Genomic DNA, 15,652 nt, shown 5'->3' with positions numbered 1-15,652 from the left:
TCCATAATTATTTTTTAATACTCAGAGTATCAGGAAGTCCAAAGTAAAAAGGCAAAAAGAGGAGTCTACTACCTCAGCTATCTAAGATGAAAGGCATGGCTGCGAGACCTTTCTGTTTGCTCTAGAGGGTGCTAAAACATCGAAGCAGGTTATATGTAGACATCGAAATGAAACAATGTGAAATGCTGCAATTCAGTCTCACTGTAGTTCATATTGCACTCCACTAAAAAAAAAACCTCTGTACACATTTATAACAAAACTAAAAAGGTTTTAAAGGGAAGGAAAAGCTAAGGAAATTCTTAAAATAAAATTACCCATTCAGCTTTATTTAGATTTTTTCTGCATATGTCTTGTAACTCTTTGACCGGATACTATTTTTTCTACAAATTATTAAGCTCAGCTGGATATGTTTATTCAACATGTATTTGTATTACTCTTGCTTAGTATGTGGCCAATCTAATCCTCACACTAATTTTGATAATGAATAGTTTGATGTTTATGTGATACTCCTGTTACTCTAGTATCCCATAACACACCATAAATGCAGCAGCAGCTGCATCATCCTCATGCCACAAGTCAGAGAACAGAACTGCAACTATGTTAACATTGCCACGTTCAGAAAACATTCACTAATTTTGCACATCCAAGTAAAGAAAACAAAGAAATTTCCCACCCTCCCCAGTACCAGGCACTTTTGTACTTGGCACATAAGTATACTTAAGAAGTTTCAATATTTCTGCAGCCCTGGCACTCTCTCATTTTGGCCAACCAATAAATGAAAAAGCTGCTGTGCATATGTTATGCCTGAGTTAGCACCTGAATTAAAAAATCTGGCCTCATCTCGCCAAGTTGTACAGATGAAAATCCTTGCTCAGATGCAGGTTGGGTTCAAGGCCACCCTGCGCAGTGCCCGGGCTGTAACCTTCCATACCCCTTGGCACAGAGTTGCATAACAAAGTGACAAAGCATCCCATCTGCCTTCCCTACATAAGATCCTTCATAAGAGAACAAAAAGGACTTTCCTAACCTGATCTTAGCCCACCTTTATATATTACTGGAACAAGGTCAGACTTGAACCCTCACAGTGACTCAGGCACCTTCTTAAAACACAAATTTAAAAATATGACCAAAATATCCCCCCTGCAAATTGCCTAGTATCCAACTATGATGGCCTTTGCTCTTAAGTGAGGCCCCCAAATCATATACAAAACTATTCCTCCAGTTTTGCCATGTTCTCAGTCATAAAACCACATTTTCTTTGTGTTGCCCCTTCTCTCTCTAATTATATGCTCTCCTATCCTTGAAAATAAATAAATAAATAAATAGATAGATAGATAGATAGATAGATAGATAGATCAATAAATAAAGGCTTTTACTAGCAGAAGCCTCACTGCTGATTCATCTGTAGGGCAGGTTCATCTATAGTTGGAAGATAAAATTCTATGTGAGAAAAAATATGAAGTGATATAAAGAAAAAAATAGAAATTAGCATCTGCAGTATATCTTTTTAAAATTTATTTTCCTGTTCGTATAACTCTAGCTTAACTCTGTTCCTAACTACCATCCTCTCTTCTGCTTCTGTTTTGAGTTGTTCATCCCCAGCAGACTGAAGGTGTCTCTAAGTTTGCCTACAACATCACAAGCCTCAATATGAGGAGCAGTTTCAAGGCAGCTTATTCCGCTCTGTGTTCTGCAGTTTCTTTGCTATATCTTCACCTGGATTAATAGATAAAAACCTTCTCCATTATTCTAAAACATGACATGATTTATGACTTTCTGGCCAACATGACTAAAACCATATATCTTATCTGAGCTGATTTTTGGACTGCAGTGGTACTGCAGTTAATATTTGGAGCTTTATGTGAAACAGTCTTTGCCGTTCATTGTGCCTCTGTCATGTGTTTCTACCCTAGCCCTTGCCTCTGCCAAAAGCACTCTTTTCAGACACCTGAATGGCTATCTTACTATATATATATTTTTCTACTCTGTTATTGCTGAAATAATAATGGTGACTGTAATAACAAAGGACAAAGGAGTTTTGGTAAGTAAAGACTAATAATTGAATAAGAGGCATACACAGAAAGGAATTAAATCCTTTGATGGAGTCAAATCTAACTTCTGTTTCTCTAAAAGAATCCAAAACAATTCAAAAGAGATGGAGGCTTCCTGATTACTCACTTCAGCATTAATTTCAGTCTTCGTATAAGACAGCTTTCAATAACTTACAGAACAGCAGTATCTCTAGAAGCTGGTATTTATTTTCTTTCTATCATAATGTTTTTTATTATTAGATAGTTATCCTACATTATCCCTGCAGGAATGTTGGATATTTGTACTTACGGGGTGTCTAAAGATGCACTTGTAGTCTCAACTAAGGGGCGTGTAAGCTACAGGCTTGTCCCAGGAACAGAAAATGTGGAATGCATTGCACAGCTGGCTCCTTTGTGCCACTTCACTGCCTTCTTGCTAGAGCCATGTTAATGATGACAAGGAAACAAAAGAGATTAAGGCATATACATGCTGGCCAGTTTTATATGCTCTTCCACAGACTTACCTTTCAGGTTTCAGACCTTTGTTCATGGGTTTACAGACCAGTGTTTCACACGTCTATCTTTAAATAGTGTGATACTACATTACTATCACTGGTTAAAATGTATAAAATACATCAGCTTTTGCTTCTTTGTAATTGCCCTAATGTTATTGGCAGCATTTTTAATGGCTAGATGGATGTGTTAGCTGTGAAAGATTTACTAGTAAGAAATGCAGAGCTGGTACTCCAGGGAGAGATTTGCTGAGATAGTATGTTTGTATTTAAACTCACTACCTATGAGAAACAGGCACATCTTTCAGCCAAAAGTGGTCATTTGTTATATAAACATTACTGCACACAATGAAGGTACTTTAATCACCTAGCATTATTAGCCTATAAAGACAAATCTGGAAACAAACAAACCAGTATGACCTAAAGTAGGTTTAATACTGCCTTTCTTTTGGAGGATGCTGCCTGAATGGCTAAATCCTTTTTACTAGCATCTGTGAGTGGGTGCGTTTGTGTTAGAGGACAGCTTTGTGAGCTTGTTCATCCACCTGTGTGAGGACGCAGAACTGTAGCTGCTGTGCCACTATGTCTGAAGAAAGATTACAAAACAAAGGATTTGCCTACCTTGATTTAATTCACCTTGTCCATGCTAATCTGTCTGGAGGGCACTGGTACAGTTATATCTATACAATACTTCCTTCAGTAATAGAAATATCTTGTTCCTTGGTTCTTCTCCTTACATTTTAATCTGAGCAGCAAGCTTCAACTGAAATTATTTTTGCTATTGCCACTAGTTGTTCTGTGATACAGCGTAATCAACCTCAGTCTATGAGAACTAGTGTATGTGGCTATGGTAATATATCACTTCCCTGGGCAAGATTCTGCAAAAACTGACTAGTATTATAAAGTATTCTCAGCTCTTTGGATACAGAGTATTTATAAACAGACAAAATGAAGCAGGTGTTTGTAGGGCACACAAAATTCAGCATCCTCTTTCATAATCACCTCTATGCTTATTCAGGCTGTTCCTTTCATGCTACAAGAATACCTCCTCATCTAGTTTCCTAATTTATTTATTTTTTTTCACATATGTAGGCATATAATAAGAAGATACTTGAACAGTTTCCAGATACCAAGCATTTTAACAGACAGATGACATAAAAAATTCTTGTCAAAGATAAAAAGCAGTCTGACTAATATTATTGTACTAGGTTGGCTAAGCAGCATTTAAATTAAATCAGCTCTTGAGCTAGAACTGAAGAATGGATGTGCCCTTCTGTTAGATCACCCCAATTTCTTTGCTAAATGTAATGCCAGGACCTCAAAAATAACCTCCTTAAAGAGCAGCTTATAAGACAATCCATGCCTTATATTTCATAAGTTAAAAAATCCCCTCAATGTCCTTACCAGAACTTGTGGTCCACTTGCAGACAACAAGTGTCACCTTTTGGAAATGTTTAATTATACTTTTTTCCTCCACTGACTTGTCAAACAATGCGGTCAAGGAACCTGGGGTAGTTGTGAAACTTGAGCTAGTAGTTAGACTCATTTCTTCACTGAAAGAAATATAACCAAACAGCCATTAATGAGAAAAATAACTATTTATTTTATTTTACTTTGGAACTTTTCCACATGATTACAAATGTAATCTAATGTAATCTAATCACATCACAGGTAAAAAATGTCTTCACATCAGATTAATGTCTGTAATATGCATTTATGCACCCTTTATTAACTTGTTCTGAATTCTTTTTAAATTTACCATTATTAGTATGCACTTGGCATATAAAAACAAGATATACAACCTAGCCTACCTCTTAGCCACTCTGTCTCATACTTAGATCTTAGACACAGCTTTCAGAAATAAAAAGCACCGTCTAAATAAAAGACATCTCATTTACTGGCCTTGAGTAAAATTACTCTACACAGCTGAAATAAGAGTACCTTCACGGCTATCCCACAGTACCTCTTTAGTTCTGAATATTTCAGCTTTGTTTTTTTTAATCTGATTCAGTAATGATTTTGAATATTCAAGGGCAGGAACACTCAACATTGCATACTTGTGTTTTTTTAACATTTAGAGCCACTTAAATACTTAATAAGCTAATAAGGACTTGGAGAACTATGTGTCTTGATATGCTGGCTGGGCAAAAATGCTGTGTATCATCACATCAGAACAGATTTTTGTACTGGCAATGAAACTTGGAACAGCTTTCTGTGGGCAACTCCTTTAGCTGAGTCAGGATGAAATCTTGTCAAAAGCTTCCCACATTGTCTCACGTCACCGTATCACAGTGCCTACATGTTTGTGGTTGAGAAGAAGTATCATCTGTCTCTTGGTTAGATTCAATTTAAACATAAAATTTACTTCCATACTTAAGATGTTATGATCAATTAGATGTCAGATCAGTAGTACTGCCTCACAGGCCTCTTGCACTCTAATTCATTCCCAAAGGTTTGTTGGGTTGGGTTTTTTTAATCAATTAAGTAATGACATCTAGCTTTTCACATTTCACTTACAAACAGCAATCTTGCTGAGAAACAGTCATCGTAGGGTGTTGGAATTTGTTTTGCAAAGCATTCAGAGGCAATGTATGGATCCCAAGTGCAAAAAAGTGAAACTAGAGGTGAATATTGCTCTTAGAACAGGGAATAAGCCCCCAGTGGACAACCTGGCTCAGAGCATAGGTTTGGATGAGATCGCATGTGTACTCTGACACAAAAAAGCAAGAAATGCCATTCATTAAAATACGTGGTTTCCCTTCCCTTGCTGTCATTTCCACTCAGGCAGCATTCCAGACTGTTTAAACACTTGTTCTTTTCATAATGCCAAACAACAGCAAAAATGTTAATTTCTCCGCCCAACCAAATTCTTGTTTTCTATTATGCTTTATCTTAAGTAAAATGTAATTGATTTAAGGGCTGAATGACTGACAAGACGACATAATGGAAAAATCCCACATACTGTTGTTTTTTCCAAGATGCCAGAAGCAGTGGGTGTCAAGCTTTTTTTCCCCCTCCCTTTCCACACCTCTTTTTTCAGTTCAATTAGAGAACATTAGGAACAATTTTCCCTACACCCTCTCAAAAAACTTGAGAAACATACTGCAAGCTCCCTTTACTCATAAAGAGCAAGCTGAAAAGAAAAAAAGCGAAAGGCTCTTACCAGCTGTAGCATGAAGATAAAACTGGGAACTGGCAAAAGAAAAGTATCTTCTTTGAGACTGCAGTTGGTAGCTCCTGCCAGATTTAAAGGAACTGCACAGAGAATCACATGGGAAAAGTTTTATAAAAATAATCTTGCAGTGGAAAAAGGTTAGAAAGGAGGAGGAGGACTCTGGTGTTTCTGTGCTATTGCTGCCACTATCCCTCACCTCTACAAAATCCATCTGTACAACATATATTAAGAATTTTACGATCACTACTCAATTTATTCAAATAGTTACAAACACTTCATTCAAGAACCACATTCTGAAGTGTTCCTTATGTTAATAAATCAGAGCACAGATGACAGTAGTTTAAACAGTGTACATTGAGATTTATTAGAACAAGCACTAATAGCAGCAGTGTACAGAGTGATGGAGACAATGTACTGTATGCACTGAACAATAATAATTATACAATTGCACTTCTTCAGAGATCTATTAGAAAATGCTTTTCAGTAAACAGTTTCCCAAATCTAGCATTGTTTGGATTTGCCTCTGAGGAAAAAAATACAAAAAATATGCTTTTTTTTTTTTTGGTAAGGCATTAGCAACATTCATTGACAGGCTAAACAAATCATTTGTACATGCATTATCCAATTACATTGCAACAGGTAAAAGAGCATCATGTTTCCTCAAAAACTAGAATTGTGTGTTTTTTTGACACAATAACCTGGTAAATCTGGCTCAGCCTGAAGGAAACAGATGACATCTTTTGTTACATTTTAGAGCACAACATAAACTACAGCATAGCCAAGCTCACCTTTACTTCCTACCAGAAGCTGTAGGACCTCCCTCACTTGGAGTTGGTCTTATGGGTATTGTGTATACCACGTAAACCACTGGAATAAAGTCTTAATTTATTTTGCTTGCTATTTCCCACACTACCATCTCCCTGACTTACGTGGCCGAAAGATGCTAAACTGTAATTAAAATTAACTGCTATATGAGCTTGGTTTTTATTGCATGAGAGGTAGTCAGCATGAGGCCTCATCTGCATTCTGAATTACTACAACCGTATGTTCAAAACCAACTCACGAGTGCAAAGACACAGAATAAGTGTTGCAGCTGCACTATGTGGGAAGTTAAAAGTAGTTTTATACTGTTCCTTCCTGGCTAGGTCCAATCTCTGAAGTAGCCAGATAATTTGATATACCAAAAAAAGCAATTCTATTTATGCAGTAAAGCCTAGAAGGAGAGAGGGGAGGCACTTTCTCACATTCATGCTTTTCTAGGCTGAGATGAGGAGCATGCCCTTAGTTAGCCACCCCCTTCTTTGCAAATCACAAAGACTAGTCTCCTTTTTTGATTTGCATACAGTACTAGTGACCCTCACTCTAGGCTGGCACCATCCTGGGGAAAGTAGAGGGAAATTGGGTTAGGAATTGCAAATATTCTTACTATTAAGCTTGACAAAATGAGACATAATACGACAAATTGTAATTGATTTAATCTCCTGTTCTTAGAATCACAGAATGCTAGGTTGGAAGGGACCTCAAGGATAATTTCAAATATCATACATAATTGAGCTTTGCGGAGACATGAAGTTAACTGGTTTTAAATACTACAAGCCCCAGAATAAAGTCTCACAATGCAAAAGACTCAAAGGAAAGGCATGTATACTGCTCTGACTGGCAAGCAGTCAAACCAGCCGTATTTCATACATTTATCTTCCACAAGACAGTGCACTGTGCAAAATCAAGCATAAGTAAGAGTAGACAGCCCTAACTGTACGTTAGGCCTGCAGCTGAAATAGATTTGGGGAGCTAGATCATCCACTCACCTGGAAGCTCACTGCGCTCAATGGAGTACGAACAGCAGCTCAGCCTCCTCTGCGCAGCTGCTCACTTGTTTAAGCACATAGGAATTAAAAATCAGGTACTAAAAAGTCTGGTGTACTTAGGTATATTGTTTTGATTTCTTAGGAATCACACTGTTGAACCTTTTTATTTGAATTTTAGTATCTACATCTTTTAAACTGAATTCAATGTGACTGTGTGCAATATTTATGCTAAGTACGTACCATTGCCTGTGCAAGATCAGAGTCGAAGGAGATGAAGCAGAAAAAAACCTGAGATGTCCATTGCTGATTAACTCTTCCATGTGAAATAAATGTCCATAATTTGTACTATACAAATTATATCCTACCTATGTAATTCCTCAGTTGTTGATGTTGTTGATTGTAAGCAATATAACTGTTTTTACAGGCATGAATACAGCCGGTATTTGGAGTCAGAATTGATAAGATGTAAAGAAGAATCATCCTGAAAGATAACCCAAACTTGAGAATAGTCAAGAACAAATTCATACATTCGCAGGAAAGCAATCAAGATCAATCAAGGCTATTTTTTAAAATGTTAAATTACTGAACGTACTTTGAAGGACTAAACTTGTGCTTTTAAAAACTTTGATACTTTGAGTAGCTTGTACAGTTTTCAAAAAAATATTTGCAAATCAAATTTCTATTGAATTATTTAGAAATTACAGTACTGACTTCTTTTTTCCAGTATCCTTTTCTTCTGCATCTCATAATGGAAGTCCGCAGTGAACTTCTGAGCGTAAAATTAAGGGTGCTGCAGGTGAGATGTTAATACTACAATGCTCAGAAATAATACCTTCTGCAACACTTGGGTAACTGGGTACATAAATGCTTCTTATTTCCTTTCTTTCCCTAAAGCAACAAGACTCTGAGAACTTCCTTTTACAAGTATGCTATACAAAGAGATGTAGCAGAAATCAACACATTCAGTTGGGGTTTTTTGTAGAATGAGCACAGGGCTATGGGCAATCAGCAAAGAACAGTCTTTTAACTATTTAGGTTTTGACATTTTGTCCTTCCAAATAATTGGTGCAGGGCACTTTCCCATTTAAAATGAAAGGCTGGTAAAAGCAAAGCTGCTCAGTAAGGCAACATAAAATTGACAACTAATGTAAACCTTACTCTTCTAATGACATTCTCAGAGTCTGAGCCAGGTAGAGATACTAAAATTTACTATATTTCATACATGTGCGCATAGGATCTAATGTCAACGAAAAATGTGACATTATTTCCAATTCATATTAATTGTCTGCAAAAATGAGAGAAAATACAGAATTCTTTGCTGTTTAAATACTAAGAAATCATAATATACCAGTTAGTTACACAAAGGAAAGTAAATAAAGACCCAAAGAAGAGTCCTGCTACAGGTTACAACAAAGAAAATATACCTAATATAGAACAATCATAATGATCTCTCTGGATATCACAGCAGTTCAGTTTTATGATGGCTTTTTATGTGCTAAATAAAGTATCCACTTCAGACAATCTACCAGTAACAGATAAAGAACGAGAATGCATTTGGTGAAGGAAAAGATTTCAGACATCAGATGAGAACAGCTTATTTTCTTCCTCATTTTATACTACATAAGACACAAATCGATATACAAATAAGAACCCCATCCAGAAAAGCCCACTGATGTCTCTTTTTGGTCCAGGGATGAAATTTTGTGAGTAATCAGTGTAGGTCCACCCTGCTCTGAGAGCTGGATATTTAGCAAGATTTGAGCATTAGGTGCAAGACAGAAGTACCACTCTTCATGACTGTGGATTTCCAAACATTGTTTAATTTCTAAACCTCAAATGTCACATGTAATTAATTCTTAACAGTGAGGAACAAATGTTTGAAAATAATTAGTTTAGAAATAATTATAAAGCAACAAAACCAGGGCTTTTGCTAATTAGAGTGAAAACTTATCTAAGGTAGAAGTTGCCATGTCTGCATTTATGCCTACGTACCAAAATAGACTCATCAGCATTTATTTCTCAGCTCATAGTGAGGTCTTCAAGAACTCACCTGAAAATAGAATTGACTGTTATCTGAATTTGTTGTATTGCAGTCACTGAAGAATCAAGAACTAAACAGACCTAATTTCTAACCCCAAATTGGAACAATAATTTTCATTGTTGACTTCAAGGTAAGTGACAAATAAAGTTTAATATATTTATATATAATTTTATTATTGGTGATCCAATCTCCAAGTATTTTACAAAATATGGGGCAAATACAATGATAATTGAAGGTCTCATATCTATTACTTCAACACAGTTAAAGAAGCTACCCTGAATTTTCCTTTGCCTGGAAAGTACCAAAGATTAAACTTATATGAAGTTTGTTAATGTTACTGTAATATTCCTTGTTCAGGTGAATTTAACAAAGGAAGAAAGAGAGCTTCAGCATAGGACTACTAGAAAATAAATCTGAGTTGCAGTCCTGACTCTAAAATTGATTCTCCTCAGTGGACCTGACAAATCAACACCTAGGCCACAAGCACAATCATAAATAGTAATACAATTTCAAAAACAGATGTTGCAAATGTGGCTATACCAACTGACACACAGAGCAAGTACTTCAATGAACAATAATAGTTCTGGTTGAGTGTTTATCACTGTGCATGCTGTTCTTGTGTAGAACTTACATAATTTTAATGCTCAGGGTGCAAAAGCTAAGTCACTCACTTCCGACTTTTTGAAGGAATCTCCTCACCTCTTACCTTTTTGCATCCCTAGCGTTCTGGGCCAACAATGTTATATATTAGCATAAGAGATCCCTCTTTCATGAATGCAGAACATTAAAAGTAGCAGGCAATACAGAAATAAGTTATGGTGTTTCATAGGGGACAACATCTGGATCATTACTCCAGGAGTAAGAATAAGTAGCTTTACTGCACCTTCAATGAATTATTCATAGGTGAAGACGGAATATGTTACACCCCGCTGATTGTATATCCCAACTTTATGGTTTCCTTATTTATAAAATATGTCATTTTCTTTGTCCACATTACCAATACACCTTCAGCCAAATGCTGGCTACATTCATTTTTATTTATAAAAAGAATAAAAATTTCCTTCACCTTCAGAATAAATTTTGAGCAAATGTCACCAGTTTTCCCTTTTTTCATGCTGTCCCAGATCAGAAGAAAAATGGTAAGAAAACCTTCTGAAACATATTCAGCAGCTGTGCTGACATTTTAATTCATAAAAGTTAGAAAATATTTTTACTTTGTTACACCTGTGACTAGTTTCACAGTTCTACATTATACTCTCTAGACAAGAAGAAAACCCAAGACAGTATCTTCAGCCCTAGCAGCTGCCAAGGTAAGAGGTTATGACATAGTAAACTTCGTTAGCCTTCTCCCAGACCTATGCATAATACAGGGTGACCCATGAGGCCAGTTCAGTGTTTCTTACACACTTCTGTCAATATTAAAACTTTTTCCCCAGCTGGGCCAAACTCTCTAACTTAATTCCTCTTGTCATTCTAGCATATGAATAAAAATAACCTCGATTTAATTTGAAAATTCTCCTTTACATTCATTATTCACCTCCAGTAACAGTAATGACAACTAAAATAGAGTTAATTGCTCAGATTATGACTGCAGACAGAGGCATGTTAAATTGCTAATATTTATCTCTGCACCAGACAATAGCCAAAATTCTATAAAACAAGGAGACCCCACAAATCTTGCCTATACTAACAGAGCTTTGCTAGTGAAAGCAAAAGTTTTGCAAAACTCAGAGAACTGGCATGTTCAGCCTCCTTGGTTATTGTGCAAGTGCAAATGAACCTCCTCTCTCTTTCAGGGTATCCCTAAAAATTCAGATTTTTTGAGAGAAACTCTATGAGCAAGACTGCATTGCACTGGGCTCCACTCTCCCAGATTCAAGGGTAAGAAAATCCCACGTTACCTCCATAGGAAAGAGAGGGTAACGGCCCAGATGCAAGGTCCCCACCAGGCACCCATGAGGGCAAGACCATTGCTGGCTCCTAGCACTCCTTAGGGTTTGTGTAATTTGTTTTCATAAAGCTCTGACAGCGTTCAGATTGGGGAATTAAGGGCAGTCCCTTTCAAAACTGTGTCATGTATAGCTATTGCAATACTTGACACAGGAGTTCAAAATGAGGAAAAATAAGGTAACATTATTTGTAAGATGAAAAGAGTATTATTGTGGGAGTTCACTTTTAAAGCCAAATGCAAAAAAGTATTTCATGCAAATTACAGCTGTCTAAAATTAGAATGAGTGTCTAGATAGCGTTTTAATCACAGGGATACTGTACGAAAATCAACTTGTATTCAAATAGCATCTCCCGGTGAGATATTAATTTCTAATACTCTGAAAAATCTACCGTCTGGTTAATACAGAACTAAAGTAAGAATAAAGCTAGTTAAGTCTTCTTAAGAAATTACATTTGATGAAAATAGCTATTATTACTCTATCATATCCGCAATACCAGAACAGAGAACAAATTAAGCTACACTTTTAAAATATTAGTTGAGAGCACAGTTCACTATTGTGAAACTAAAGCACAGGAGTTGTGTATTTTATATGGAAATAAGTGTTTTGAGAAAACACAGGAAAAAGCAAAGGGTATGTTTTTGTAGTAAAAGTTAAAACTCCTTAACTACTTTAAAAGGTTTTAAAGGTAATATGGTTTGCACTGATTTCACTAATGCCTTTCAAAAGGAAATACTGCCTGTACAAATGGAGCGAGATGAGCTGAAAACTTTCCAAATCCCCAGGCTTGACAGGCATTGACCAATGCCTTACACTCCACTGGTAGCCAGCAATGAGGACAGCCCTGCAAGGGGCCAATTTTGTGGCCCGTGTCAACCAACATCTCATCAGTGACCTGGGCAAGTACACAGACTACATGCTAACAAGCTTGACATTAAATTAAGAGGATGAGATGGCACATCTGCAATCAGAAGGATGTCACTTGGCTTGAGGACTTGGCCAGAAGACACTTCATGATGTTCAACAAGAAGTGAAAAGTTACATCTGAGGTGGAAAAAACCCATGTGCTGGAAAGGGATGGCCAAGTAGCAGCCCCGCTCAAATGCAGCAGGCACTTACATTGGGTGCCAGGCTGCAAAGAAGCCAACAGTGCATTCTCACTGCAACATGGGAAACCCCATTCTGAGCTACACTGGCAAGGGATGTGGAACGCCCACTATATCCCATGACTCAGTGCTGATGAAATTTCACAGGTTATCTAAAAATTATTCTATCCTCCATTAACCTATTATCTTTAGAAACAACACAAAAAACATCATGATATCCCCCAAGGTTACAGGAAAAACTTAGTAAAAGATTTTTCACAGAATCCAGAGAATTCTACACTATAAGAAACTGATTTATGGTACATCTGTTAGCAGTATGCATTTCTGATAAAGACTGCAGATATTCTGTGACATATTGCTTTGTTTCCTCTACTTACTATTTAGCATATCACAGATTTATTTTAATTCTAAACATTTTAATGTCATTTTTATTTCAACGAGTGTCAAATAAACTGTTGTAAAAAAAATAATCAGTGATATTATCTTTAGTGTTCACCAAGTCTCAGTTTGCATTCAAAAAGCACTAGCAGAACACTGAAATGAAAAACCTTATTTCTGTGTTTAAATTTAAAGCCAAATTTCAAGAAAAAATTAGGACATGCAGTTTCGGTTCTCAGATGTACTTGCAGTCATACACACATAATGCTTTCTGATATCATGGGGAACTGCACACAAAGACTGGAGTCTAAGGTGGAAAAATGTTTAATAATGTTGTTTTTAAGGGAAGTGACAGAGAATAATTAATTGATATTTTGCATACAATATGCCAATTTGATCCATAGGGACATTATAGCAAGTAGGATGAAGTCAACCAAATAAGTTTTAAAAAAAGAAACTTTGATACATTTTCATTTTCTTACAATTGCAGAACTAAAAAAAAATAAATTATCAGACCAGGTTCCACTAGGGAAGAAAAAGGTATCATTCTTCAAATAATTAAAAATTTTCTTTGGAAGAAATCCTCTTAATCTGGACACATTTTTTACCCCAAATACTCATAAGCAATTCATGAGCATTCATAATTCTTAAAAAACTCTACATAGTATTTTCCTTACATTTTCATAGTTCTTCCTGATAACAGAACTGTGTGAAGAAACTGGAATTCATTAGCAGCTTGCTGCTCTGCCAGTTGCTTTGCCATATGAACTAAATGCATATTAAATAATCAAAGTAATCTCGTTTCTGTAGGTACTTGTCTCTGCAAAAGGAAGAACCAGGTGAGGAGCTGGATATGTGGGGTAATTGACTGATAACCTACCATTCAAGCAGCACTTCTGGCAGGACCACATACCTATCTAATAGGTTTTTTTAGGTCTCAGTATTGGAATCAATCTTAAATAGAAAAAAATCTAGTGCACTATGTATGCTGGATATGCATAGAAAGAAACACAGAGTATACACATGAACTCTAACCTATCATCTGTGCCTGGATGTATAATACAAGCATAAATGGAAGACTAGATTATACCATATGAATGCAGTTTTTACCTAATAAGATGACTTTTTTTTCCTTTTATCAAAATCTGCCCTCCTACTGTTAAATGTTTCAGAGATTTTCAGAACATATCCAGCCTTCTCCCACATCTATTAACTGAGGCTTAGCTACACATAAGAAACCTGCTTCTTAATCAAAAAATATAGAATCATTTTATGAAAAACTGTAAAATATAATTTTGCACAAAAGCTATTTTTGCAACACAAGTAGTAGTTGTTAGCTACAATGCATGGTAGCCTCTGCCATACTCTTAAATATAAAGCTAGATAAGGAAAGTGGATGGGATAAAAACAGTCAGTTAAGTAAACAGTGTGTGTGGCAGAAAATACTTGCATTTACAGTACTATCCAGCTTCTGGAGAGAAGCCAAAGACCTTCCCATGAAATCTTTCTGCTTTTAAGGCTGCTGCAAAAGTTTCTAGCTGTATAAACAGTTACGGGGAAACGAGATTCACTGTGAGACTACGACTAGCCAGTGGCAAAAGTGATGATTGCATCTCAGCATCAGTCATTTAAAATATGAAGTTTCTGACTAGCAATTCATATGCATTTAGCAAAATCATCTCAAATTCAACCAGTTAGGAGCTTCTTTGCAGCCTGATTATACAGTTGGCTTCCCAAAGCTACAGCACGTACAGATGATCTCATTCCTCTGAAATAGTTAGTTTGGTTGTGTTTTGATTTTAAATAATGCAGGTTCTCCAGTATTTGTATCATGATAAAATTCTAGTGCTTTAAAAATCTGTCCTCCACACAAACCTAAGCATACGCATTTTAAAACTACTCACTGTATATCTTCATCTTTTGATTAAGGCATGAACAATGGCAAATGAATAGGAACAGCTTCCAGAAAAGCATATCTTTTTGACAAAGGCCAGTCCAAGCACATCACACCAAAGGACTAACCTCAAGTCAGAAATGACAGTGTTGTGATCCAAGAGTTTTTAACAAAAATAGCTGAAACAAAATGTTTTTTTTTTCTTTTTCTTCTCCCCTCTTTTTTTTTTTTTTTTTTCAATTTAAATTACATTACTCTTAATGTCTGTTTAAAGCACCGGTTGCAGTTTTGCATTTACCGCCTCTTTCGGAGTGACTTTGGATAATTCATCCGCTTCTTCTCTTCTGAATTTTCAGTGTATGAAACTTTAAAAGTTTTCTGTTTTTTTTTTTTCTTTCTTTTTTCTTTTCTTTTATTTATTTTATTTTTCCCTTTTTTTTTTTCATGGCTGCTGCAAAATTGAAAAGATTCAGAAGTGGTCAGGGGCCTGGTCTAATGCACTTTCAAAAGTCCATTGTAAAGATGAATATAAATGCAAATGATAGGTTTTTCCGTAGACCCACAAACCACACTTAGCTTTAAGAAACATATTGTGCATAGTTATTTTTTTCTTCAGAGTGATATGTTTACTAGATCTACATTCTCAGTTTACCAGAGTACGGGAATATCTACTTTACTAAAGCCAGGATCCTTTCGCAGTTCCCAGTAGGTGTCATTGGTAACCCAGGCTTCTCTTTGATTAGCGTCGATAACTTTTCT

General features: G+C 36.2%; 1 protein-coding gene across 5 annotated transcripts in view; it reads right to left on the bottom strand.

Moving 5' to 3' along the window:
- Nucleotides 1-5,809: 5,809 nt before the first annotated feature.
- OSBPL6 (oxysterol binding protein like 6) overlaps nt 5,810-15,652 on the bottom strand; it is a 94,860-nt gene continuing 85,017 nt past the window's right edge. For all 5 annotated transcript variants that reach the window (XM_051623256.1, XM_051623258.1, XM_051623257.1 and 2 more), the window contains one exon: nt 5,810-15,650. In XM_051623256.1, coding sequence (XP_051479216.1) covers nt 15,542-15,650 — 109 coding nt within the window. In that variant the 3' untranslated portion in view covers nt 5,810-15,541. The remainder of the gene's footprint in view (nt 15,651-15,652) is intronic.

Source organism: Apus apus, chromosome 6, assembly GCF_020740795.1.
Source record: "Apus apus isolate bApuApu2 chromosome 6, bApuApu2.pri.cur, whole genome shotgun sequence".
Lineage (NCBI taxonomy): Eukaryota > Metazoa > Chordata > Aves > Apodiformes > Apodidae > Apus > Apus apus.
Note: the sequence above shows the minus strand (reverse complement) of the source record. Positions and strands in the feature narration are given on the sequence as shown.